This window comes from Strongylocentrotus purpuratus, unplaced genomic scaffold, assembly GCF_000002235.5.
Source record: "Strongylocentrotus purpuratus isolate Spur 01 unplaced genomic scaffold, Spur_5.0 spur5_scaffold_9, whole genome shotgun sequence".
Classification (NCBI taxonomy): Eukaryota; Metazoa; Echinodermata; class Echinoidea; order Camarodonta; family Strongylocentrotidae; genus Strongylocentrotus; species Strongylocentrotus purpuratus.
The window spans coordinates 9404665-9427121 of NW_022145615.1; the positions used below are offsets into that span (position 1 = coordinate 9404665).

The 22457-nt window shown below is 39.0% G+C and overlaps 1 protein-coding gene across 4 annotated transcripts in view; it reads left to right on the forward strand.

The window, feature by feature from the left end:
• LOC100892024 (semaphorin-2A) overlaps nt 1-22457 on the forward strand; it is a 67618-nt gene that overhangs the window by 39477 nt on the left and 5684 nt on the right. For 3 of the 4 annotated variants that reach the window (XM_030976496.1, XM_030976495.1, XM_030976498.1), the window contains exons 12-16: nt 7695-7905; nt 8496-8590; nt 10892-11000; nt 15406-15732; nt 16999-17096. In XM_030976496.1, the coding sequence (XP_030832356.1) occupies nt 7695-7905; nt 8496-8590; nt 10892-11000; nt 15406-15732; nt 16999-17096 (840 nt within the window). The remainder of the gene's footprint in view (nt 1-7694; nt 7906-8495; nt 8591-10891; nt 11001-15405; nt 15733-16998; nt 17097-22457) is intronic. The other variant, XM_030976497.1, reaches the window with a different exon arrangement.

The window sequence follows — 22457 nt, forward strand, 5'->3', positions numbered from 1 at the left end:
GATTATGAGCTAGATGGGCTTTCCAGCACATATAATTCAACTCATCCAGTCGCTCTACCAATACCAAGAAGCAACAGTAAGAGCAGAGAATGGCGACACCGAAAGGTTCACTATTGGTCAAGTTGTCCGTCAAGGCTGCAACCTATCACCATAAATTTTCAACATCTATGCTGAATTCATCATGAGAAAGGCATTTTATGGTCAAGTTTCTGTTGGTGGACGAACGATCACCAACCTAAGATACGCCGACAATACAACACTCTCTGGCGTATTAATTGGGAAGGGTATGGGGGGGGGGGGTTGGGGACAGTTGAACCCCCAAACAAAATTCAAACTGTTTTTTTTTTTATATTCGATACCAGTGATTTACAAATGTTGCTGAAATGACATGATTTTCCTGGGTTTTTCTCACTTTTTAGTAAATCCACAGTCAAGCAAAAAATATGCTTATTTAAAAGCCTACATGTCAGGGTCCGCAGAACAGCGGGGCTCAGGGGACTCGAGCCCCTCTCACTTTTTGTATAAAGTATGTTAAAGAGAACTAGAAAGAAAGAAAGAAAGTGACCCGAGGTGAAATGAGGTATCAAAATATGTTCATCTTACAGTTAATAGATGCCTGAAACCTTGAGCTTCCGGGGGCTGTGCCCCTTGAACACCACGCCAATTTGCGCTCCTCTCTTCCTGATCGTAAATACTTCAATCCCCCCCCCCCACCCCGCTTTAAAAAAAAAGTTCCGCGGGGCCTGCATGTAACATGTATGAGTGGTGGTGATGCAGATTGTTTTTCTGCCCCTCTAAGTGTTTTTGCTCAGTATGCCACTGACAACACTTATAACAAGAACATCAGAAGAACTACTAGAACTCCTTAAAAAAGAGTGAAGGATGCAAGTGAATAATTTGGACCCTACCTCAATGTGAAAAAGACCAAGATCATGATTGGTAGAAATTAACTAAAAGCAACAGAGCATGGTGGTTGATGGAGAAGAAGTTGATCAAGTGGACAAGTTTATATAATGTTCGTGGGTCAATGATTGTCAAGGAGGGTGGAAGCTCGGCAATCTGCCTTTGAAATGTGGTATTGGAGGAAGCTACTTGGGATATCATGAAGAGATTACAACACCAATGTACACAATTAATGTCCATCATCGGAGATCAACCGCCACTTGCTACCAGGATTGACAAGTACAAGCTACAATAGTTTGGTCACGTTAGCAGCTGATCTTCTAAAAGATCAGGAGACAACCTTGACAAATTATCATTCAAGGTACCTTTGAAGAAACACGTAACAAAGGAAGACTCAAGCTCAGATGGACTGACGACCTTAGGGAAATCACTAGCCACCCTCTAAATACTAAAGACACTCTACCGGATTGCAGGAGATAGATGCCGATCAAAAGGTCTCATCGAACGGGTCACAAGGGTGAGCCATGATCTATATGACAACGACGACGACGACGAACAGTAAGAGATAGTTTCTTGGAGGGCAGCAGTGACGCGGGACTCAGTTGGAAGACTCTCGACCCGTTATGACCTCTAAATACTCTCGGATCTGTCAAACACCAAGCAAACATCATCAGATTTTCATCCACAGCAGAGCACAACCATCAATGACTGTACAAGGTTGTTCCAGTGTCTCATGCCTGGCTGACATCTCAACTTTTGTCAAATTCTATAAGTCCGTCTTTGACATGGGAGTGCTCGTTTCCAGAATCATCAAAAAGTGCTGTTGGGACTGGTGAAAGCTCTTATGACAAAATGTCCTTGACATTGACCTCTCTTGAACTTGTCTGCAGTCCTATTACTCTGGAGTAGATCAACTTTTCATAGACTTTCGTACCCCAACAATGACTTCTTCATGGCTGCCACGGTTTGAACATTCTTGGAAATTGTGACTTAGAATCCACCAGGTAATTTCTTTTGAAAATCATGCATCTGTCTAATATAGATGTCAACTGCTTTATCCACATTCACTGACGTTGGAGCAATGCTGGTCTAAATAAAGCCTATTAATTGAATAATAATGTGTGCAGTAAAACCACTTCTCACCGATTTGTTGAAAAATAAATTATTTCATAGCCATTTTTTTCTTGACATATGTAGGGTAGGTGTAGGGAATTGGAGACCACCAAGCTTGAACCCATCACTGTCTGTCCGTGTTGGATCCAATATTGATATAACGACATATGTGGCCTTCAATAACACTACTGCATATATCCAATTCATTTCGAAGACTACAGTGCGTTCTCTCTACGAGAAAATTGGCAAAATTGACCAAGATAAGCAATTTTGATCGTAAAATTTTGCTCTGATATAAAAACACAATTTTCACTGAATGTTGTGGTGTATGCAGATATTTAGGGGTGGCCCTTAAAAAAATAGTTTTAAAAGGAAGTTTATGAAATGTGCCAACCATCACAGAAAGTTTATGGCCACTGTGTGTTGTGAATGGGTGTTGCAATTAACATTATGAATGGTGTCTGATCAGAAATGTGTGTAGGTAATGGGGGACACCAGGTCCAGGATGGGGGCCTACTTCTCCCCAGTTGTTCATTTCATGTTGAAAGGCACTATCATGAAAGATATTTGGTGGTACGTGTCACCGTTCTAATTTGAATGCATTTAATTTTAAGAAGTTGTTTCTATGCTGTGAGTTTGATAAATGTAAAAGTCATATTGCCAGAACATTATTCTGAAAGTATTTTAACATATTTGAGAGCACCTTTATTACGGTAAACAAAAAACTACAGAAATATTTTGGGCCCCATTGTTTTAAAATCGTTTCAAAATTACAGTAAGTTCATTGGCTGCATGTATATCATTCAAAAAGTGTTTGAACTAACTATAACAATCCCATTTTCATTCAAATTGTATTTAAAATGTCTTGATTTGTAACTGTCCCTTATTACCTACACATGTAGGTAATGAGAGACCTTTGGTGATGACGTCATTAATCATTGTTATCTTATTAATCAGTTACATCATCACCACAATTTCGTTACCAAATAAAGAGAAAAAATACTAAAGAGAATACAAAAATGTCTGTATGTATAACATTGTTCATGTTTATGTAAATTATGCAAATGTGCTGAAGGGTCTTCCATTCCCCACACCTACCCTATCTAAATTTGTACCAAACACGATAAAAGATTAATGCAGCACAACTGCAATCGTTTCCCCAAAAAAGCATTTAATATGATTTCAACGTGACATAGATTTAAGAAATTGGCATTTGGCTGGCACACATATTTTATTCAAATTAATATGTTTATAGAGGGCTCTATTTCAAAATATGCAAATAAGCTGGTCATCTCTGGCCATGCAACACCACGAAACATATTTTTAGTGATGGTCCTAGAGAGATACAGACATTTGGCTGCCAAAAATTGAAGAAAAAATCCTTATTATATATTTATTATTCATTTTTAAAGGAAAATCATGTACTTTGGCGGCCATTTTGTATGACGTCATATATCTTAAATTGCTCAAGGCTGACAGAGTGTCAGCAATCGGATTCTTGAAATAGAAGGTCTAAGCAATCAAAATCCATTGAAAAAAAAACTATAGACCATAAAACAAGGTTAGGCCAATAATCTGGATTTGGCTGCCGGACTAAAAGGATGCTTTTTGCACGTTAAGTTTCAACGTTTAGGTAAGGCTTTTTTTCAACTTCAAGTTCAACGTTTAGGGTCACTTTTCGGCCATGCAAGCGCCGACATTTATTTGCGTGTATACTACCCATGTCTCTCTAAAATTAGTTCCTTCAAAGAGATATTTTTCCCTTGATTTTTCTAGTCTCTACGCCAAGACTTTGAATTACCAATTTTACTATGGCCGGCACTGCATGGTACCTGCACAGAAATTTTAGTGCTGCTCCTTTAAAGTGGCTCCTCTGTTACCTCGGAGTTCCTACACAGCTACTCTGATTGAAGTACCTGCACAGGTACTCCAAGGTAGCAGTAGAGCTACTTCAAATTAAAGGAGCAACACTGTTACTTCTGTGTATCTATTACGCCTCAGTGTGAAAATTAACATGACACTATTAGCTTGGTGAAAGTGGGGATTAAGGGGCCCATGAAAGTAAAAGTCCTGTATGTATTCTGATATTATACAAATATATACTGTCTTGAAAGGTTCTGGTTAAAACTCTGCGCAAGAGGTGACTCCAAAAGTACTATTTGCTGAGGGGCGCGGCCCCGAAGCAAATGGTACTTTTGGAGTCACCGAGGCCCATAGTTTTAATCAGTACCTCGAATAGAAGGCATGGTATATTTGTTTTATATCCTGCATCAACAATTTATTTAAAAAATACAAAATGAAAAATACAAAATTTAGAACAAAATTTTTTCCATTTTTATCTAAAAAGATTCAAAATATGTGACGAGCTCTCATGTGACGAGCTCTCAACCAATCAAAAGCCAACAAATTTTTTAATAATAATAATAATAATAATGTAACTTATATCGCGCCAAATCCACTCTGTGGAGTGCTCAAGGCGCGTGTAAACAGGAAAAAAGATCAAGACTTGAAAAGAAATGTTTTGAGATGAGTTTTGAAAGAATCAGAGGATAAACATTTTTTGATGTCTTCAGGAAGGCCATTCCATAATTTAGGACTAGAGTATGCAAATGATCTTTCCCCCCACGTTTTGGTAATTTTGGGGGTCACAAGAAAATTGGAAGTGGATGAGCGTAGAGGTCTTGCAGGAGTGTAGTTTTGGATTAGAGAGATAAGGTATTGAGGATATTTATGCAGGAAATAAATATTTATATGTAAGATTTTAATTATGAAAGGCAATTTTCTACACTGTTTATGCCATTTAGGGTCCATTTTTGAGGTGCTGTCACGCATACCACTTTCGTATGCGAGTGATCAAAATAGTTGAATTATAGTTGGAAATGAAATAAAACAACAAAAACAATAAAATACATACATGTAAGTTAAAAAAAACAAAGAAATACATAAGAAATTATCAAAACAATAGATAACATAAGGAATAACCCTGTTGTATTATTATTCCAAATGGTCTAACAAATATATGTAGTGAGAAAGAATGCTTAAATATGAATAATGTCTGATTTTTGGGCAAAAATGTGAATTTTTTGACCTTATTTGCATAAATTACCATAAATATGCAAATGAGTGAATTTTTCAAAAAAAATCGAAATTACCATAGTAATTTTTACACTTCACTTGACATGTATGCAAATTTTCGCGCCGATCTGCGTTTCACGGCCGAGATCATATGGGGGGGGGGGGGGCCTTAGAAGCCCCCCCCCCCCCCCCCCCCCCCCGGGCTATGCAGTTTCAAAATAGCCCGGGCTAAATAGGGTTAAAGTGCAAGTCTCCATTTGCAAGTTGAATTAAATAAAAAGAGAGAAATAAACCCAACAAAAAAAGTGGAAGTTTCATCAAGATTGGATAAGATATCAGAGAGTTTGTGAATTTTAAAGTTTTGTATGATTTGTATTTGATATGTATCACACAGACTGCATGCAAATTAGCGAAAAATTATGTCATACCCTCACTATTTCCTATGTATTTTCTTAAAATCACTTTTCAGTCATTGTGGTTGCACCATGTGAGAGAGAGGGAGGATTGGGGAGTCCTGAAATGGACTCTCGGTCATCTTTCTTTCTTGAGTGAGTGTAGTCCTGAAAAAGCGCCGGTTTGAGAGGATCTATATTACAATAAGTTACAAGTTAGTGGTGATATTGCACATATTCCATAAGGATTCATGTCATGTTTTACATTTCCAGAGCAAAAAAGTGATATATTTGTTTATTTTATGTAGAAAGAAATATAGCGAAAAGGGAGGGATGACACTATAAACTCGCTAATTTGCATACAGCCTGCGTGATACATATCACCGTTTCATGAAATTATATGAAATTGAAAAATTCCATAACTTTTTCATCCAATTTTCATGAAACCATCACTGTTTTGCTTATTTTGTTTTGTTTATTCAATTCACCTTCCAAATGGGCCGCACTTGCCCTTTAATTTTTGACCTGTTGGCTGTAATATAGCGAAAAGGGAGGGATGACACTATAAACTCGCTAATTTGCATACAGCCTGTGTGATACATACAGGGTATCACCGTTTCATGAAATTATGTGAAATTGAAAAATTCCATAACTTTTTCATCCAATTTTCATGAAACCATCACTGTTTTGCTTGTTTTGTTTTGTTTTGTTTTGTTTATTCAATTCACCTTCCAAATGGGCCGCACTTGCCCTTTAATTTTTGACCTGTTGGCTGTAATTAGGATGATAAAATGGGAGCCAAACATACATTTACATGACGGCTACATCTATACTATTTCTCCTGCTGTTACTACTAATACTACCACTACTAAATGCTTCCACTACTTTATACTACTGCTACTACTACTACTACTACTACTACTACTACTACTACTACTACTACTACTACTACTACTACTACTACTACCACCACCACCACCACCACCACCACCACCACCACCACCACCACCCCCACCACCACCACCACCCCACCACCACCACCACCACTATCACCACCACCACCACCACCACCACCACTACTACAAATACTACTACTACTACCATGGGTGTCGATCCTTACGTAATACCTATTCATCAGGGGGGGATGAATGAATAGATCATCCCCCCCTGATGAATAGGTATCAGTTACGGATCGACACCCATGACTACTACTACTAGCTACTACTACTATACTGCTACTACTACCACTACTCCTCCTGATACTACTACTGTATTACTACTACAGTAACTTCTGTACTTGTTCTACTACTACTACTAAGAATTATTATTGTTATACATGTTTTATCGTTTTTAGCTCATCCGGCCCGAAGGGCCCGATGAGCATATGCCATGGCGTGGCGTTCGTCGTCAGTCCGTCCGTCCGTCCACAGTTTTCAAAATGCTTCTTCTTTATTCTTCAACCGATTTTGATTCTGATTGTTTTATATGATAGGGCTAGGAGGGGGATTTAAAAATTCTACACAGAATCGTGAAATTCATTATCTATGCTAATTTCTGCAAATTTATTCGAAATCACAAAAAAGGCTTCTCCTTCATTTCTCGACCAATTTTTGATTTGATTTGCTTTATATCATTGAGCTAAATTTGGAACACTATACATGTACCTCTACGCAGAATTTAGAAATTTTTCTTCATTAATTAATTATGGTAATTTATGCAAATTTATTCCAGAAAAAACAAAAAGAATATTTTAATTCATCAGTATTATGCATGCATTGTTTTCACTATCTTGTTACCTCCTAATTCTTCAATTTGTTTAAATATTTTAACAATTTTCTCACACTAACTTGTTTTTGTCCCTTACAAAATTGTTATTTTGCCATATTTGACTGTTGACAATTTACTGACTATTTATACCTCTGTCCTTTTCTCATCATAATAAAAGGTGAGTATGTTTACATTTATCTCTTACTAAGTTCGAGTCCTGCTTGTCATAAAACCATATATTTTTCAACCAATTTTCATTCCATTTCCTTTAGTGTCTATTTAATCTTGTACAGACAAATGAAATTATGTCCCTTCCAGGGCATCAAATTTTTATTTTCTTGACCAGTTCAAAAGTGTACCACATAAAATTTACGATATTTGTTGTTGCGAGATGCGGATGAGCGCTACATCATTGACGTTCTGGTTATATATTTCTTACTGCAGTGCTCAACACCATTCCATGTTGATGCATATAACTATCTGGAGGATTATACTTTGCTGAACACCAATGCACCGAATTGCGGCCTGGACACAATGTGCAATGATTACAGCCGCGCAACCGATGAAGCCCTTGCTGTGTTTGAGGGCATCCGTGGCCAACAGCTGGCAGTATTCAATGAATCATCCAACTCCATCCTAGTCTACGTCGGCACCAGTAAGTTCTGTGCTAGCAACAGGCCATGCAAGTTGGTTGTTTTAAAAGTTGCTTGGTGAAACCTAGTAGCACAAAATACCGCTACATGAATACATGAGGGTCGAAACTTCGGTTGCTTCCTCTTCCTTCCTGCACAGTCACTCATTTACCTACTGTGGAGTTTTACACAAAACAATGGGGGTAATTTAACCAATGGCTTCTTGTTTATTCTAGAATAAAACTGCTTCATGGGTATGCAGAGTTTGTATAATACACACTCAATCCTTCTGTTATGTCTTTAACGGCTCTGGTCTACAAATGTAACAAAAAGGGACTACCGGTACTAGTTTGCCACTGTTCGTATTGGTCTATGAAAATACTAGTAATTGTTTTTAATAGACTCCTCCACCTACATGTACGTTTCTTTTACTATCTTTATATGACTGAATTTCTTTATAATGTAAATTACAACCAGAAATTTTCCAATCAAATTTATTATTGTTTTGTTAGATATCTTTTTTTTAATAATTTGTTTTGTATTACCAAAAATTAGACATGTAGAAAACTTTAGAACAATGCATTTGAAATTGATTCCCCCATCTTCTTTTCAGATAATAATACAATCTATGAAGCTAGCATCGATGCAAATGAGGTCTTGATCACAAGGCAGATTGAATTGGAGGTAGATTCGGTTGACGAAACACAGGTATGTTACACAGAGTAAAACCCATGAGGGTTAGGTCTAAAGTCTGGAACGCAAAATGCATAAAGACGACGATCAAAATAATAATAATCAGATATATATACCCGTAGTGCATTTTCCAGAGGATACAAGGCGCTTTCCGTTAGTCAATCAAAACATGAGGAAGAATTGTAGAAGTATGTATTCAGATGAATTTTGAAGCAGTGAAGTGAAGTACTATTTCTTAGAAATGCAAGGAGTTGATTCCAAAGACGTACGGCACCAATTTGAAAGGATTTGAAGCAAGTCTGTTTTCTAGATTTGGGAATGAAAAGGGAAGAAGCCAAAGTAGATTGAAGTGAATATGATGTCTTCTGGTGCTGAAAGAGTAAGGAGATGTACTGAGAAAGAGTGGTTGACATTGCTTTGAAAGCTTGTACAAGTTTGTACATACCGTATTTGCCGGCGATAAGGCCGCAGCGCCGTATAGGCCACACCCCCGATTTTGACATTTAAAAAAAAAAAAAAAAAAAAATCGTTTTTTGTTTTGTTGCCGAAAACCCACGCGGGGAAGGACCTTCATTTAACATCGAGGTGCAGTTAAAGGCGCTGATTTGTGCTTGTAAACTTGTCACAAATAATAGTAACAATGTCGTTTTTTAGAAGAATGTGTAAGATCATTAATGTGAATTAAAAACAATAGTAAATAGTAAATGGTAAATCGATAATGATAAATCAAAATCGATATCAGGTCCTAGGATAGAACCTTGTGGTACACCATTTGTTATATAAAAAACATTGAGGAATTATTATTATAAACTACATATTGAGATTTATTAGAAAGATTACTTTCAAACCAAGATGACAGACACATTTTAGTGTTGTTGTAGTTTCCGAGTGGTGAGTCAACACACTGATTACTGAGCTGGGAGACATTGCCAGGCATAGCGCCATAAATCGAAAGAAGAAAAAAAAAAAAAAACATTTTTTACTCTTTCGCCGCATAGGCCGCACCCCGACTTTTTGATATTTTCTCTTCCTAAAATACTGCGGCCTATACGCCGGCAAATACGGTAGTTGGTGATGTTTGTTAATTAAAAGTTCTTTATTGACATATCTGAATAAAAGTTTAGCTAACATTGAGCTTAATCGAGATGTTATATGCATTCACCAGCTCTATACTCTAAAAACATGGTTTTACCTCTGTGTGATGAACATATGATCTTTTACAATTATGCAGTTTGCGTTTTGGACATGTCTTTTCATTCCACTACATCTCGCTAAGCTCCATGTACCTAAGAGAGGATTTCATGAGGTCTAACCTCTTAGATGTGCATTTTCTCATGGAGATACAGAGGTATTTTTCACAGGTGAAAGAATTGTTAGCCGTATGTAACATTGTTCCTGAGATTAGGGTTGGGTTTTAATCAAGCCTTACACGTCAAAGTTTCAGTTGTACAGGAAGAGGGGTACGTTTCATAGGGTGATAAACCAACAGTCCTACCCAGGTCACCCGACCTCTGCGTGTACGCCAATTGTCCAGGCTTTTTATGCCTCCGTTACGAAGTAGCCGGAGGCATTATGTTTTTGGGTTGTTCGTACGTCTGTACGTACCGTCCGTCCGTCCGTACGTCCCGTTCTTGTGATCGCATTATCTGAAGAACCGATTGATGGATTCCTGCCAAACTTTGGTCATGTATGTATCTTGCAGAGCCGATGAACTGATTAGATTTTGGGGTCACGAGGTCAAAGGTCAAAGGTCACAGGGCTCATTATGTATGCAAAAACAGCTCGTGATCGCGTTATCTCAAGAATTGATTGATGGATTCCTGCCAAACTTAGGTCATGTATGTATCTTGCAGAGCCAATGAACTGAGTAGATTCTTGGGTCATGAGGTCAAGGTCAAAGGTCATGCAGCTCATAATGTATGCTAAAATAGCTTGTGATCGCATTATCATTAGAACAGATTGATGGATTCCTGCCAAACTTAGATTATGTATGTATCTTGCAGACCCATGCAATGAACTGAGTAGATTTTAGGGTCATGAGGTCAAAGATCAAAGGGTCATATATGTATATGAGAAATTGCTTGTAATCCCGATATTCTGAGAACCTGTTAATGGATTACAATTGAACTTGAATTTGAAAAATTTCTTCTGTTCTGGTTTGTAAAATTGCTTTATTGTAGGTGTATTGTGGTGTAGTGGCCCAGCTGCACACCCCCCAATCAATTATACTTGAAGGAGAGACCCGAAGGTCAAAGTATAATTATTGTATCATTATCATTATTGTTTTTCATTATCATTTCATTCCAATCATCACAGAGAGCAAACAAGTGGCCGTTTGGAGTCAGTTATCTTGAGGCAAACGGAGGGGTTATCTATGGAACTCTGGACAACGTTGCTTTTCGATTTGATCCCGATTTTAAAGAAGGTAAATCAAGTAAATACAACCAAAACCTAGACTTCCCAAGGGAGGTAAGGAAAGTGGTCTTTATAGGCAGGTGGTTTTTCTCTATAGGTTTCATATAATTATTTTTATTTTGCAGTGCATAGCCTGCCATTATGTTGTTTCATTACTTTGTTTCAAATATTTAATACACTTCCCCCAACTTTGATATTCTCTATCACTCTCTCTCTCACACACACAGTTAACTCACATTGACATGTTTGCTTTGCTCGCTAGGTGCCTCGTCTGTTCCAGACATTGGCGATCAAAGCTCTCCATCTACTTATATCTCTGGTTCTTTGTAAGGTGTTGTTGCTTCTGTTACCAGTCAGCCCAATGAACTCATCCATGTAATTGATGCGCTGTTTCTCTTTCCCACAATTTTTCCTGTGCCTTCTCTTCTCATAGTATACCCAAATAACCGAATTTGTCTGTTCCTTATGATGTTAAGAGGGGGGGGGGGGTCTATCGACACATGCCTTATTTAGCACTTCTATGTTTGGTATCCTGTCAATTCATGGTATTCTAAGTATTCTTCTTAAGAACCACATTTCTGCTGCATGAATTCTGCTGTCCAAGGATTAATTTAACATCCAGCTCTGGCAGCCTTACAGGAGGATGGACCATACATAGCACTTCAGTATCCGGATCATGATGGTCATTTTTATGCCTCTGTTACGAAGTAGCCGGAGGCATTATGTTTTCGAATTGTCCGTATGTCTGTCCCGTGATCGCGTTATCTCAAGAACCGACTGATGGATTCCTGCCAAACTTTGGTCATGAATGTAACTTGCAGAGCCAATAAATTGATTAGACTTTTGGGTCACAAGGTCAAAGGTCACAGGGCTCATTATGTATGCAAAAAATAGCTTGTGATCGTGTTATCTCAAGAACTGATTGATGGATTCCAAGCCTACTTAGGCCATGAATGTATCTTGCAAAGCCAATTAATTGATTAGATTTTGGGTTCACAAGGTCAAAGGTCATAGGTCACAGGGCTCATTATGTATGCAAAACATAGCTTGTGATCACATTATCATTAGAACAGATGGACAGATTACCATTAAACTAAGGACATGTATGTATTTTGCTGAAGCAATGAACTGATTAGATATTGGGGTAATGAGGTCAAAGATCAAAGGGTCATACATGTACATGAGAAATAGCTTGTAATCACAATATTCTGAGAACCTGTCAATGATAACAATCGAACTTGAATTTGAAAAATTGCTTCTGTTTTGGTTTGTAAAATTACTCTATGACGGAGGCATCATTTTCGACTGCGCGCAGTCGAAGTTCCATCTTGTTAAGTTTTGATTTTGTAGCACATTTCCCATTTTTGGTAAATGACTCCTTTGCAAGTGCAACTCATTTCTTTACTTCTGCATCACTCTTTCCATCTAAGATAATCAAACCTCTACTCCATGCATGTGAATATTACATCTCGGTGCATATTTTTTTATTTCGTTATTGGGATACTCTTCCTTTTCTCACATTCTTTCTCTCATTTACTTTTCTTTACTCATCCTACCGCATTTTACTCTTCCCCTATTCCTATTGATTCAAATGACACTTTTTATATCATATATCTATGTCTGTTATTTTCATTTAATTAGGTTTTTACTTAAATGTTGTTCTTCCTTCATGGTTGTTCTTTTATTCATGTGAAACTTTTATATCATATATATTTATGCATCTCGCCTGCATAATAAAAGCAAGACATAGTCGCCGCTTTTCCGGCGCCGGCGGTGTCAATATCTATTACTTATGTTAAGTTTTTAAATTTTTAATATAATTTTGCAAGTATAAGTTGTTATTCGATGAAACTTAGACAAAAGGGTTATCAGGTATTCCCAATCATGTATGTAGAATTTAAGGTCACTAAGTCAAAGTCAAAGGTCATTTCAGGACAACAAACTTAGACTATGTTGTGGCATCAACATCAAGATTTTGAATTTTTAGCATAATTTCAAAAGTTTTTGTTCAAATTCCATGAAACTTTTACCCAAGGGTAATCAAGTATCACAAATCATATGACACAAATTATAGTTCACAGAGTCAAGATCAAAGTTCATTTTAGGTCAGTAGACTTTGATTATGTTTCACAACTTAATATGAGAATTAATAAATCATTTGTGTTATTTGTTCATATTTCATGAAAGTTATCAATCTTGGTACAAATAATTCTTCTGATGATTCCTGGTCAATATTCAATTCAAAATGCTGATTATATTCAAAGGATTCATTTTAGGGGGCCTGCTAATGGGCCATCCTACCTATAAATAATGTCCCAACCTCAATTTTTCATCATATCGAATTGCGTAATGCAGGCAAAACCGCCAAGAGCATTTCCCTTGTTATTTAATGCGCTAGCTTTTTAATTTAATTTTGTTTTTATAAATGTCATCTTTAAGTAGTTTAGTATTTGGGAGGTAATCCATTGCTTGTCCAATTCCTGTTCTTTTTCGGAAAAAGAAGAAAAAAGATTTTTTGGAGACCGTCAGAAAGCCTTTGCCATTGAGACTCATTCTCTCCTTCCACTTGTATTAAACATCCTGAACCCATTTTGCACTCTCTCTGTACTTATGCTTTAGTTCTTTGTCCTCAAAAGGTTCAGTTCTAATCTCTGGCTTGCCTCCGTTTTCTTCAACTTCTAAAAGCCTGAAATGCATGTGACAGATGAGGAGCACATGGTGGCTCTAGCAGTCAGCTCCTGGATATCTGTGAGCTTGTCGTATGGAGTTTCGAAATCTCCTGCTTTAATACTGGGATGTAGTCAATCTAGTTTCTGGTTCTGTTGCCTGGACTTTTCCAAATCCCAAGTCCACAGTCGTCTCGGATGTGAACCATGCATTTGAAATAAGCTGATGGTGAATTGTACACCACTCTCTCCATATCTTTTCTCTTTCATTTCTGGTTCCAAGTCCATGGGGTCCTACTATTTCACACTATGAACATGACAGACAAAGAAAGCGGACAAAATATACAGTTCCTCAGGTAAATAAAGGAACATCCCTTCACTGCTATTACGTAAAAAGGTGAATATGCATGTGACACCTGTTCTACACATTTTTACATAATAGCAGTGAAGGGATGTTCCTTTGTCTACCTGAGGAACTGTATATTTTGTCCGCTTTCTTTGTCAGTCATATTCATAGTGTCATCAGCTCTATCATGACCAACGTTAGCATTAAGATCAGCCTTGATGATAGTTATATCCTGTGACTAAAGATGCTATGTGGCATTTTCCTGATCTTCATATAAGTTATATACTGTGATGTGACTGCTTCATACCCTGACATCGTATGTAAGAAAATAAAGAAAAGAAAAGGACACGAAAGGAAAGAAAGGAAAGAGAAGAGATGAAAGAAAAAGAGGAAGGAGAGTAATGAAAGGAAAAGAAAGAAAAGAAAGGAAAGGAGCAAATGAAAGAAAGAAGAGAAAAAGGAAGAAGCTGCCAAAAGGCTGCACATTTTTTCATATACATGTATTTCGGTTCCTGATAATCATGATGAAATAAAGTGATCAAAAATGAAGAACTCGCAAACATGACTCTTATCAGAATTTGTCCATTTAGTACTCACGTACACATCATTTGTGGCAACAATGGATTGCCTAAAGCATTCTTTTATATTTGTATGACAATTTACATGCAACTATCGTATCTTATTTCATTGTTTAATAATCATGGCTTGTACTTTTATATAAATATCATTGTTGTTGTCTGTTTTTGTTTGGCAGCCATTCAAGAGATTGACAATTTGTTACACAAATGTGGTGGTTGTTATTTTACCTGACTGCTAAGAAAGCATAAATGCTTTTTAGTAAGCAACCAGAAGGCAGACAGCTTTAGGTCCTCTCTGAGGGACCTGGTAATAAGGATTAATGCCTTACCAAAGGGCACTAGCGCATCGCCTTGCTTTCGAACTCGGGTCACCGGATTCCGAGACCACTGCTCTACCGACTGAGCTATCGCGCCTCCTATATTAATTGCAATATAAAAAAATGAAATCTCTAGAGCTAACACCATATTTTTCATGCCAGGATATTAAAAATACCACTCCATCTTGAAACAAGCACCTGACACAGTTTCCACCTTTTCACGATGTCATCTTAAGAGCCCTTGAAGTTTGTCTCTAGGACTTCGGTCAAAGGAAGTTTGACCTTGGTCACTCAGACAAATTGTCAATCTCTTGAATGGCTGCCAAACAAAAACAGACAATAACAAGGATATTTATATAAAAGACAAGCCATGATTATTAAAAAATGAAATATGATACGATAGTTGCATGTAAATTATATTATTATGCCTCTGTCTTCATCATGTGACCAAGTGACTATAGAGAGATGGCTATTCTTTTCATATTATTATGCATCTGTCTTCATCCAGCAGATTTGAAGATCCTTGATCGATCACCAGATGTTTCCAATTTCACCTTCCCTATCATCTTTGATGATGCCAGAATCCAAATCTTCAAACTCTTTGAGGGACCTGCTGGCTCTGATATAAATGCAACCTTCTCAGGGGGATTGGAGAATCATAAGTGCAGTCAGCAAGTCCTGAAGTCCACCGGGGCAGGAAAGAGGGAATTCCTACATGTCCTCTGTGAGATAACTGCCCTTCAGGACAATATCAATGGCATTATCACCGTTTCCAGCCCCTTGGACAGCATCATTGTTCTCAATGTTACTGTAAACGTTGCTACAGACGATTCAAGTTAGTGTCTGTGTATTTTACCTGATACTGTATTTGTAGGGTGTTGTTAGATGATGTGTCAAGCAAGCCTTGGATTAAGCAACCAGGAGCAAGCGGCAATTTATTTTTAAAAGTTTCCCCTTGCCCACTGGGATTAACCAGAGCGAGGGGCAATTTCTTAAGAACCAGGGACAATTTTCCAAAAACAGCAGATAATGACAACAAATTCCAAAAGTTAAATAAGTTCAAAGATACAATGTTAATTTCATAATGCGAATAGAGTCTTCGATGAATTTAATAACTTTTTAATCGTAACAAGATCAACAAGAAAGATTGATTGAGAACATCAACTTGCACATTAAACAGTATTTTAAAGTAACTAAAAATATTGATGAGCAAATGAATAAATAAATCATCAATTTCACGAACATTGAAAGTCATAAGGACTTGGCAAGTATATCCCGAATCGAAATCGCACCTCACACACAAACCTTCTGCCACACTCTCGGCAGAACATGAACGGTCTGTTATCAGGACTCGAAAGGTTTGCGGTAGGAAGCTGGCCTGCTAGCTTTTTGCCAAAACAACGCTAGGTCGGCTGCTGGCAAAATGAGAGTAACTACAATCAAGATCATCGTAGGTGTTCTTAACTTGTCAATAAGAGAATTCTAAATTCTATTTGAGATAATATAATAAAGTAGACCTACATACAAGTGAAAGTCAAATGGAGGTTTCAATTTCAAACAAAGAGTTTCGTCGTGAGAAAGCTCTTACAGAAACAAAGTTGAGATTGGTCTAAAGCATGTCACATGATATCGATTGCGAGGATAGTAATTTGCATATTTGGGGAAAATATAACTTCCTTTTGCAGTCCAAAAAATGTTATATTTAATAAACACCCTCCCAGTCAATCTGTATATTATTTGTCCATCAGTTACATGTAGCTGTTTGGGGAGTTTAACATTTCTGTAACATGTTTTCATGTACAGAATTGCTGTTTTGTAGGACTAAAAATAAGTTGGTTTCATCTGTGCATGTGACGTGTACATGTCAACAGTAATTAATTCGGTCATTACATTTTGCCACTCTATAAAGAATTTCAATCTCTCTTTTGAATATCAAAATATACATATATATATATATATATATATATATATATATATACACATGTATGTTTTTTTTTGTTCCTGCCCTACAATCATGAACTCTCTACCAACATACATGTACAATGCCACAATATTTTTGAGACCTTTCTTAATTATTATATTACTTTCCCCCTTTATACAGAAATGGTAGGAACTGGGATCGCTGAGGAAGTTAAATTGTATGACGAACAAATGGCTAAGTATAGGTACGAATTTCGCCAGTGGCTAGCTAATAACGTGGTAAGTAAGATTAATTTGTTTTCTTCGTCCCTTTTAGATTGCCCCACACATATTAAATATCATTGTTCTAAAGTGTACCAATCACCCAAAATATATTGCTCTGGATGTTGAGGGTTCATTGAGCTTCAAATATTACTTCAATAAATTTGAAGTTCAATACACTCTCAATTAATGTAAAAATGACTTGTAAGTGGACTAGTCAATACTCCTGTACGTGCTCGCATACATTGTAGAATATAGCCCACATGAATCCCGAGTCCAATTTAGGTTTGAGAATTTATGAACATTAACAGTTGGCCCATAGAATGGCGTGAAAAGTTTTTTGAGGCTAACTTTATACATTCTGACTTTAAAAAACATTTGTTATAGTAGGGGCTGTTAGAGATATTTTGGGGCAGATTCTTCTAAAAGCACCACATTTGGCCCAGAGGTGGCCTTTTTTGTTTTGTAGCATTTTTTTTTTATTGTATTCATTCAGTACAAAATATTAAAAAACATACATCTTCATTGGTTTACATAACATATCAAAATATAAAGAAAATTGTGCATTCCTGAAAAAACATAATATAGTTTAATACACAGTACATAATGTTTTCAAATTAATTATACTGAATAAATATTATAAATCAAAGCCTTACACACAGACAGACAGACACACCACACACGCTCACATACTCAGACAACATACAAACATACCTATCCCCCTCCCCCCTTCATTCCAAAGCTTAACAAATCCCCCTCCCTTCCCGAGCAGTCACATCTACACATTTGTTGGAAATTCTGTCTCTTCCTTTTCCTTATGACCAAATTATATAAAAATGTTTGAGTCTGAGAAAGAAGTATTTGCCTCGCCATCCTTAACTGTGGAAGTTGTCCCATTTTCTGAAGTGAAGTGTTAAAGTGCCTTTCTCCCCTGCTAATTCCTATTCTTCTTGCCTATTTTCTATAATTCTTTTTTAAATTTCTTAAGGATTTGGGGGTCTATTTATCATCAAAGGGAACCCCATGAATAGCCGAGTCGCTGCGAATTGCGCTAGCAAGAATCTCAATGCAAAGTAAAAATAAATAGGCAGACAAAGGATCACCTTGTCTCACACCTTTCGGAATAGAAAAATATCCAGTCGATACGTCTCCATTGAAAACACAACTTTGAGCATTCTTATAAATTATTTTCATGCATTTACAAAATGTCGGTCCAAAACCAAAGGCTACTAAGACCTTTTGTAAAAACACGTGTGAAACCGAGTCAAATGCTTTTTCAAAATCTATTGCTAACAAATAAGCAGGTACTTTATTTTGAGTTGTATGAAACATTATGTCGTGGATGAGTGGATATGTCACCGGATTGAGGATCACAAGGTCCGCGGTTCAAGTCCCACCACAGCACTAATGTCCTTTGGCAAGACATTGATCTACATTTGCCACTCTCCAACCAGGTGTTAAATGGGTACCCGGTAGGATGCGAAAGCTAATGTGCTTAGATTAGCAAGTGTGCACTTGTAAAAATGACGCCTGGCTGGAATGCTCCCCAGGGAGTGGAGAATGTTCATACATTGTGTGCCGGTAAGCCTGAATCCGATGACCGGGGTAATAATATTTATATCTTTAATGCGCTTTGAGAGGGCCTTCAGTCCTGAAAAGCGCTATATAAGAACTAGCTATTATTATTATTATTATTAATTAACCGAATTGCCTCACCTTTCTGCCCTTAAGATGTCCCACCTGATCAATCCAAATAACTTCTGGTAATACTTTTTAAATTCTTGTTGAAAGAACTTTGGTTAGAATCTTGTAGTCCACATTAAGTAAGGAAATGGGTGTGTAGTTTTTAATTTGTAACAGGACTTTGCCTTCTTTATGAATTAAAGTAGTTACTGCCTGTTTTTGTGAGTGGGACAGTTCACCCTCACAAAAACATTCATTTGAAGTATCAACCACTACGTCTCCTATTACCATCCAAAATAATGAATAAAATTCAACACTTGTTTTATAAAAGTTCATTTCTTTCAAAACTGCCATACATTCCCTCTCTGTAACTTTCCCTTCACAAATATCCTTAGAATCTGGAATAAGTTTGGGTAGATCTGTGAAAAAAGCATCACATCAAATTTGACTATCATTTCTGCTCCACAAATTTCCTCTTTCACGACCGTAAATTCCAGGCTTTGGTACGCCGCTGGGTAAGGGCGTTTGGTCCTGGTCGTTACAGCCTTTGTTGGTTGGGATTTCTTACGTATGATTAGGTGGTTAATTTATTCACCACCCTTCACTGTAACTTCCCTCCTTAGATTGTTCCGCTTTGCGGATCATCGCTTCTGCGGCGCGACCTTTTGTCGGTTCTTGATTGTTTGTTTTTTATTTCTTCGTGCATGCTGTTGAGTGTAGTTTGCGAAACATTTTATTTGAAACTGTTGGGCTTGAAATAAAAGTGAGCGTGGAGTTTATATCGCTCTCGCTCCCTTTGTCTGGTGTTTCTCTGTTTGTTTTCCTTTGGATACAGGTTCGGGATGGATACGTCGTTACCTGGTACCCGCGTCTCCCAGCCAGCTATTACAGCTGCTGGAGGTGTGTTCGACAAGCGGACTACTCGTTCATTCAGTGTGTCTGCGAGTAAGCTAGGGAGTGCTCCTAGCGTCTCCCGGACAAGTTCTTTACTGTTTGCCGACTTCACTTCTGTCGGGCTTGGTATTACATCCATTGTTGGGACCCGCGTTCCCGGCAAGGGGGCGAACCGATCACTAGCCCTCACCGCACATTAGACACTGACGCTCATGTTCTGGGGAAGAGTGTCACCATTGCGGCCACTGACACTCTGCTTTAGCCAGTGACACATGCAATTTGAGTGATTTCGCTGTACTCGATATAGCCTTGAATCCTCAGAAGCCGGTTTCTTCCCGTCACAGACAGGTTGGGAGTCGTAAGAGACTGTCCAACCCTCCTGTCGAGGGAACGCCCGACAATGCTCAGACCAAACCGAAGTCGAAGCCAAAGGCTAAGACTGGGAAGAAGAGTGCGTCCTCTGCGGAGGCTCCCACTCCCTCCCCTTCGGTGGTCGATCAGTCAGAATTGCTTTTTTCTGAGAAGAGCGGGTTGGCTATGCCCCCTGACTCTGTACGGTCCGTGGACTCAGACAACCCAAACACCGATCCGGTTCATTCCGGTCTCGTTGTTTGGTCAGATCCGGTCGATACCGGCTTGCCGGCCTGTCACGGTTTCGGTTCCGACCCCGGTTTACCATCCAAACCGACTCCGGATTACTGGTCCAACCCGGTCCCGGTTTCCCGGCTCGATCCGGATATCTGTGTCGTAAAGGTTCTGGTTTACCGGATCCAAACGCTGGATTTTCGAGTAGGGTATCCGGACTTGTAGGTCCCGTTCCCCGGTTTTCAGACCATGCCTGGTTACAAGCAACCTCTGCAGGTTCAGAGCCACCTGGCTCGTGCCGCACCTCCTATACTGGTGGCGCTAGGCGCCCCTCCCGGTGAGGAGTCGTCTAGTCTGTGGGTGTGCCCGCCCCCTTGGAGCCAGGCTCCCTACGAAGTTGAGTTTGGGGACCAAGATGCAGATTCTGATCAGGAATTCATGGCCAGTGTTGGCCTCCAAGTACCTCGGGGGTTGACAGCAGATGCTCAGGCACTGCTGACTAAGTACTTGCCTGGGACCTTCACTCCAACCCAGTCGGAGGGAGCCCAGGCTTCAGGATTCTTCCGTCTGGATACTCCTTCTAAAGGGACTCCATTGACGGACGACTTCAAGACAGCATACAAGAATGTAGCTGCAGAGTCATCTCCAAAGTTGGTTTGCAAGGATTTTGCATTTAGGTCTCCAGACATTCTTGGTTTCTTTGAGCCCAAATCTTTTTCGCCCGACCTGACTCGTTTGGCGGCAAGACTGGGCGTCAATTTTAAAGGTCGCCAGTACCAGACTTTAGAAAAGCCAGGACAGGCAAGTGAGGTACAGGCAAAATCAGGTGTCAGATTGACAGCTTAACTGGGGCCGCTTCTAACCCTAAGGGTCAGGACTCGGGAGCTTACCGTTTCCGAGGCTGATAAGATGATCTTGGACGAGATTTTGATGGACACAGCTCTCTTCAGGGGCTGCCCAGGCAACGAATCTCCGGAGAGAATTTGCTCTCTCCGCTTTAGGGGTTTCAAAGAGAGACGTCCCCTCTCTGTTGGCGGGGGTGCCCTCTTCAGAGGAACACCTCTTCGGAGGCCAGTTCGCGGCAATTTTGTAAAGCGAGCTGGACTCTTGGAAGCAGGCGGCGGAGATTGTTAAAGGCAACCCCAGCCGCTTTAGCAAAAGGTAAAGACTCCTTATCAACGTAGAGTAGTGCAGGTACCACCTTCTGTGACAGCGCGGGTTGTTCCTCAGCCCAGGGGCGGTTTTGGGCCATCTTGAGGGAGAGGCTCTTTCAGGGATAGAGAGGGGCGTCCTGTCCGCGGCAGGGCTACGGCCCGGCCTTGGCACGCGTTTTGATGCGGGCCAAGGATCACAAGGTTGGCGGACGCTTTGGTTCTTCCTTCCCGCTCGCGAAGTGATTTCCGAGGCTTGTAGAGCCTTTCCAACACGGCGTGATTCATATCTATCCGCCGGCCTTATCTGCCCTTTTTCGGCAGCATATCTCGGCCAAGATACAGTTGCTGCTGGAGAAGGGCACTATAGAGAGGGTGAGGGACCATCAACATCTGTGTCTCTCCCTGTTTTTCAGGTTTCATGCGCTGGCCAGGTTTTTGAGGAATCGCGGCCTGCCCCTCTTCGTCTATCTAGATGACTCGCTCCTGCTAGCGAGTACGAAGGCGGATCTCCAGGTTCAGTTGCACCTTTTGCTCCAGACCACTCAGAGCTCGCTTTCCTGATCAACTGGGGTTTTCGTGGTCAGAGAATCTGATTATAATGTTCTTTCATCGATTTGAGGACTCCTTTGAGGCTGTTACAACGGGTAAATGCGACGATGTGTATACTTAAATTTTTGTCTCTTTTGTGGGATGTCATATGTTGGGATGAAACCAATTTTATGGTTTTACAGTGGTTATTAACATGCACACATAAACATACTGACATACATTAGTTAAAGGTAAAGACCAGTTTTGCCATCTAAACTTTTGAAGGCAATATTTAAACAATATTGAATGGATATATTGCACCCAAAACCCTGGAACCGCAATTTTACCACTACTGGTCTATATCTTTAACCCTTACATACACACGAACACCACATCATCACACACACATGCACACATACGCACATACACCCAAGCCATATCTTACCATTAAGTCTGTCAGTTCTGTTTATTGTAAGGAATAATATTCTTGTCAATTTTGATTCTACAAAGTTAAAACATGGTGGACAATGGTTGG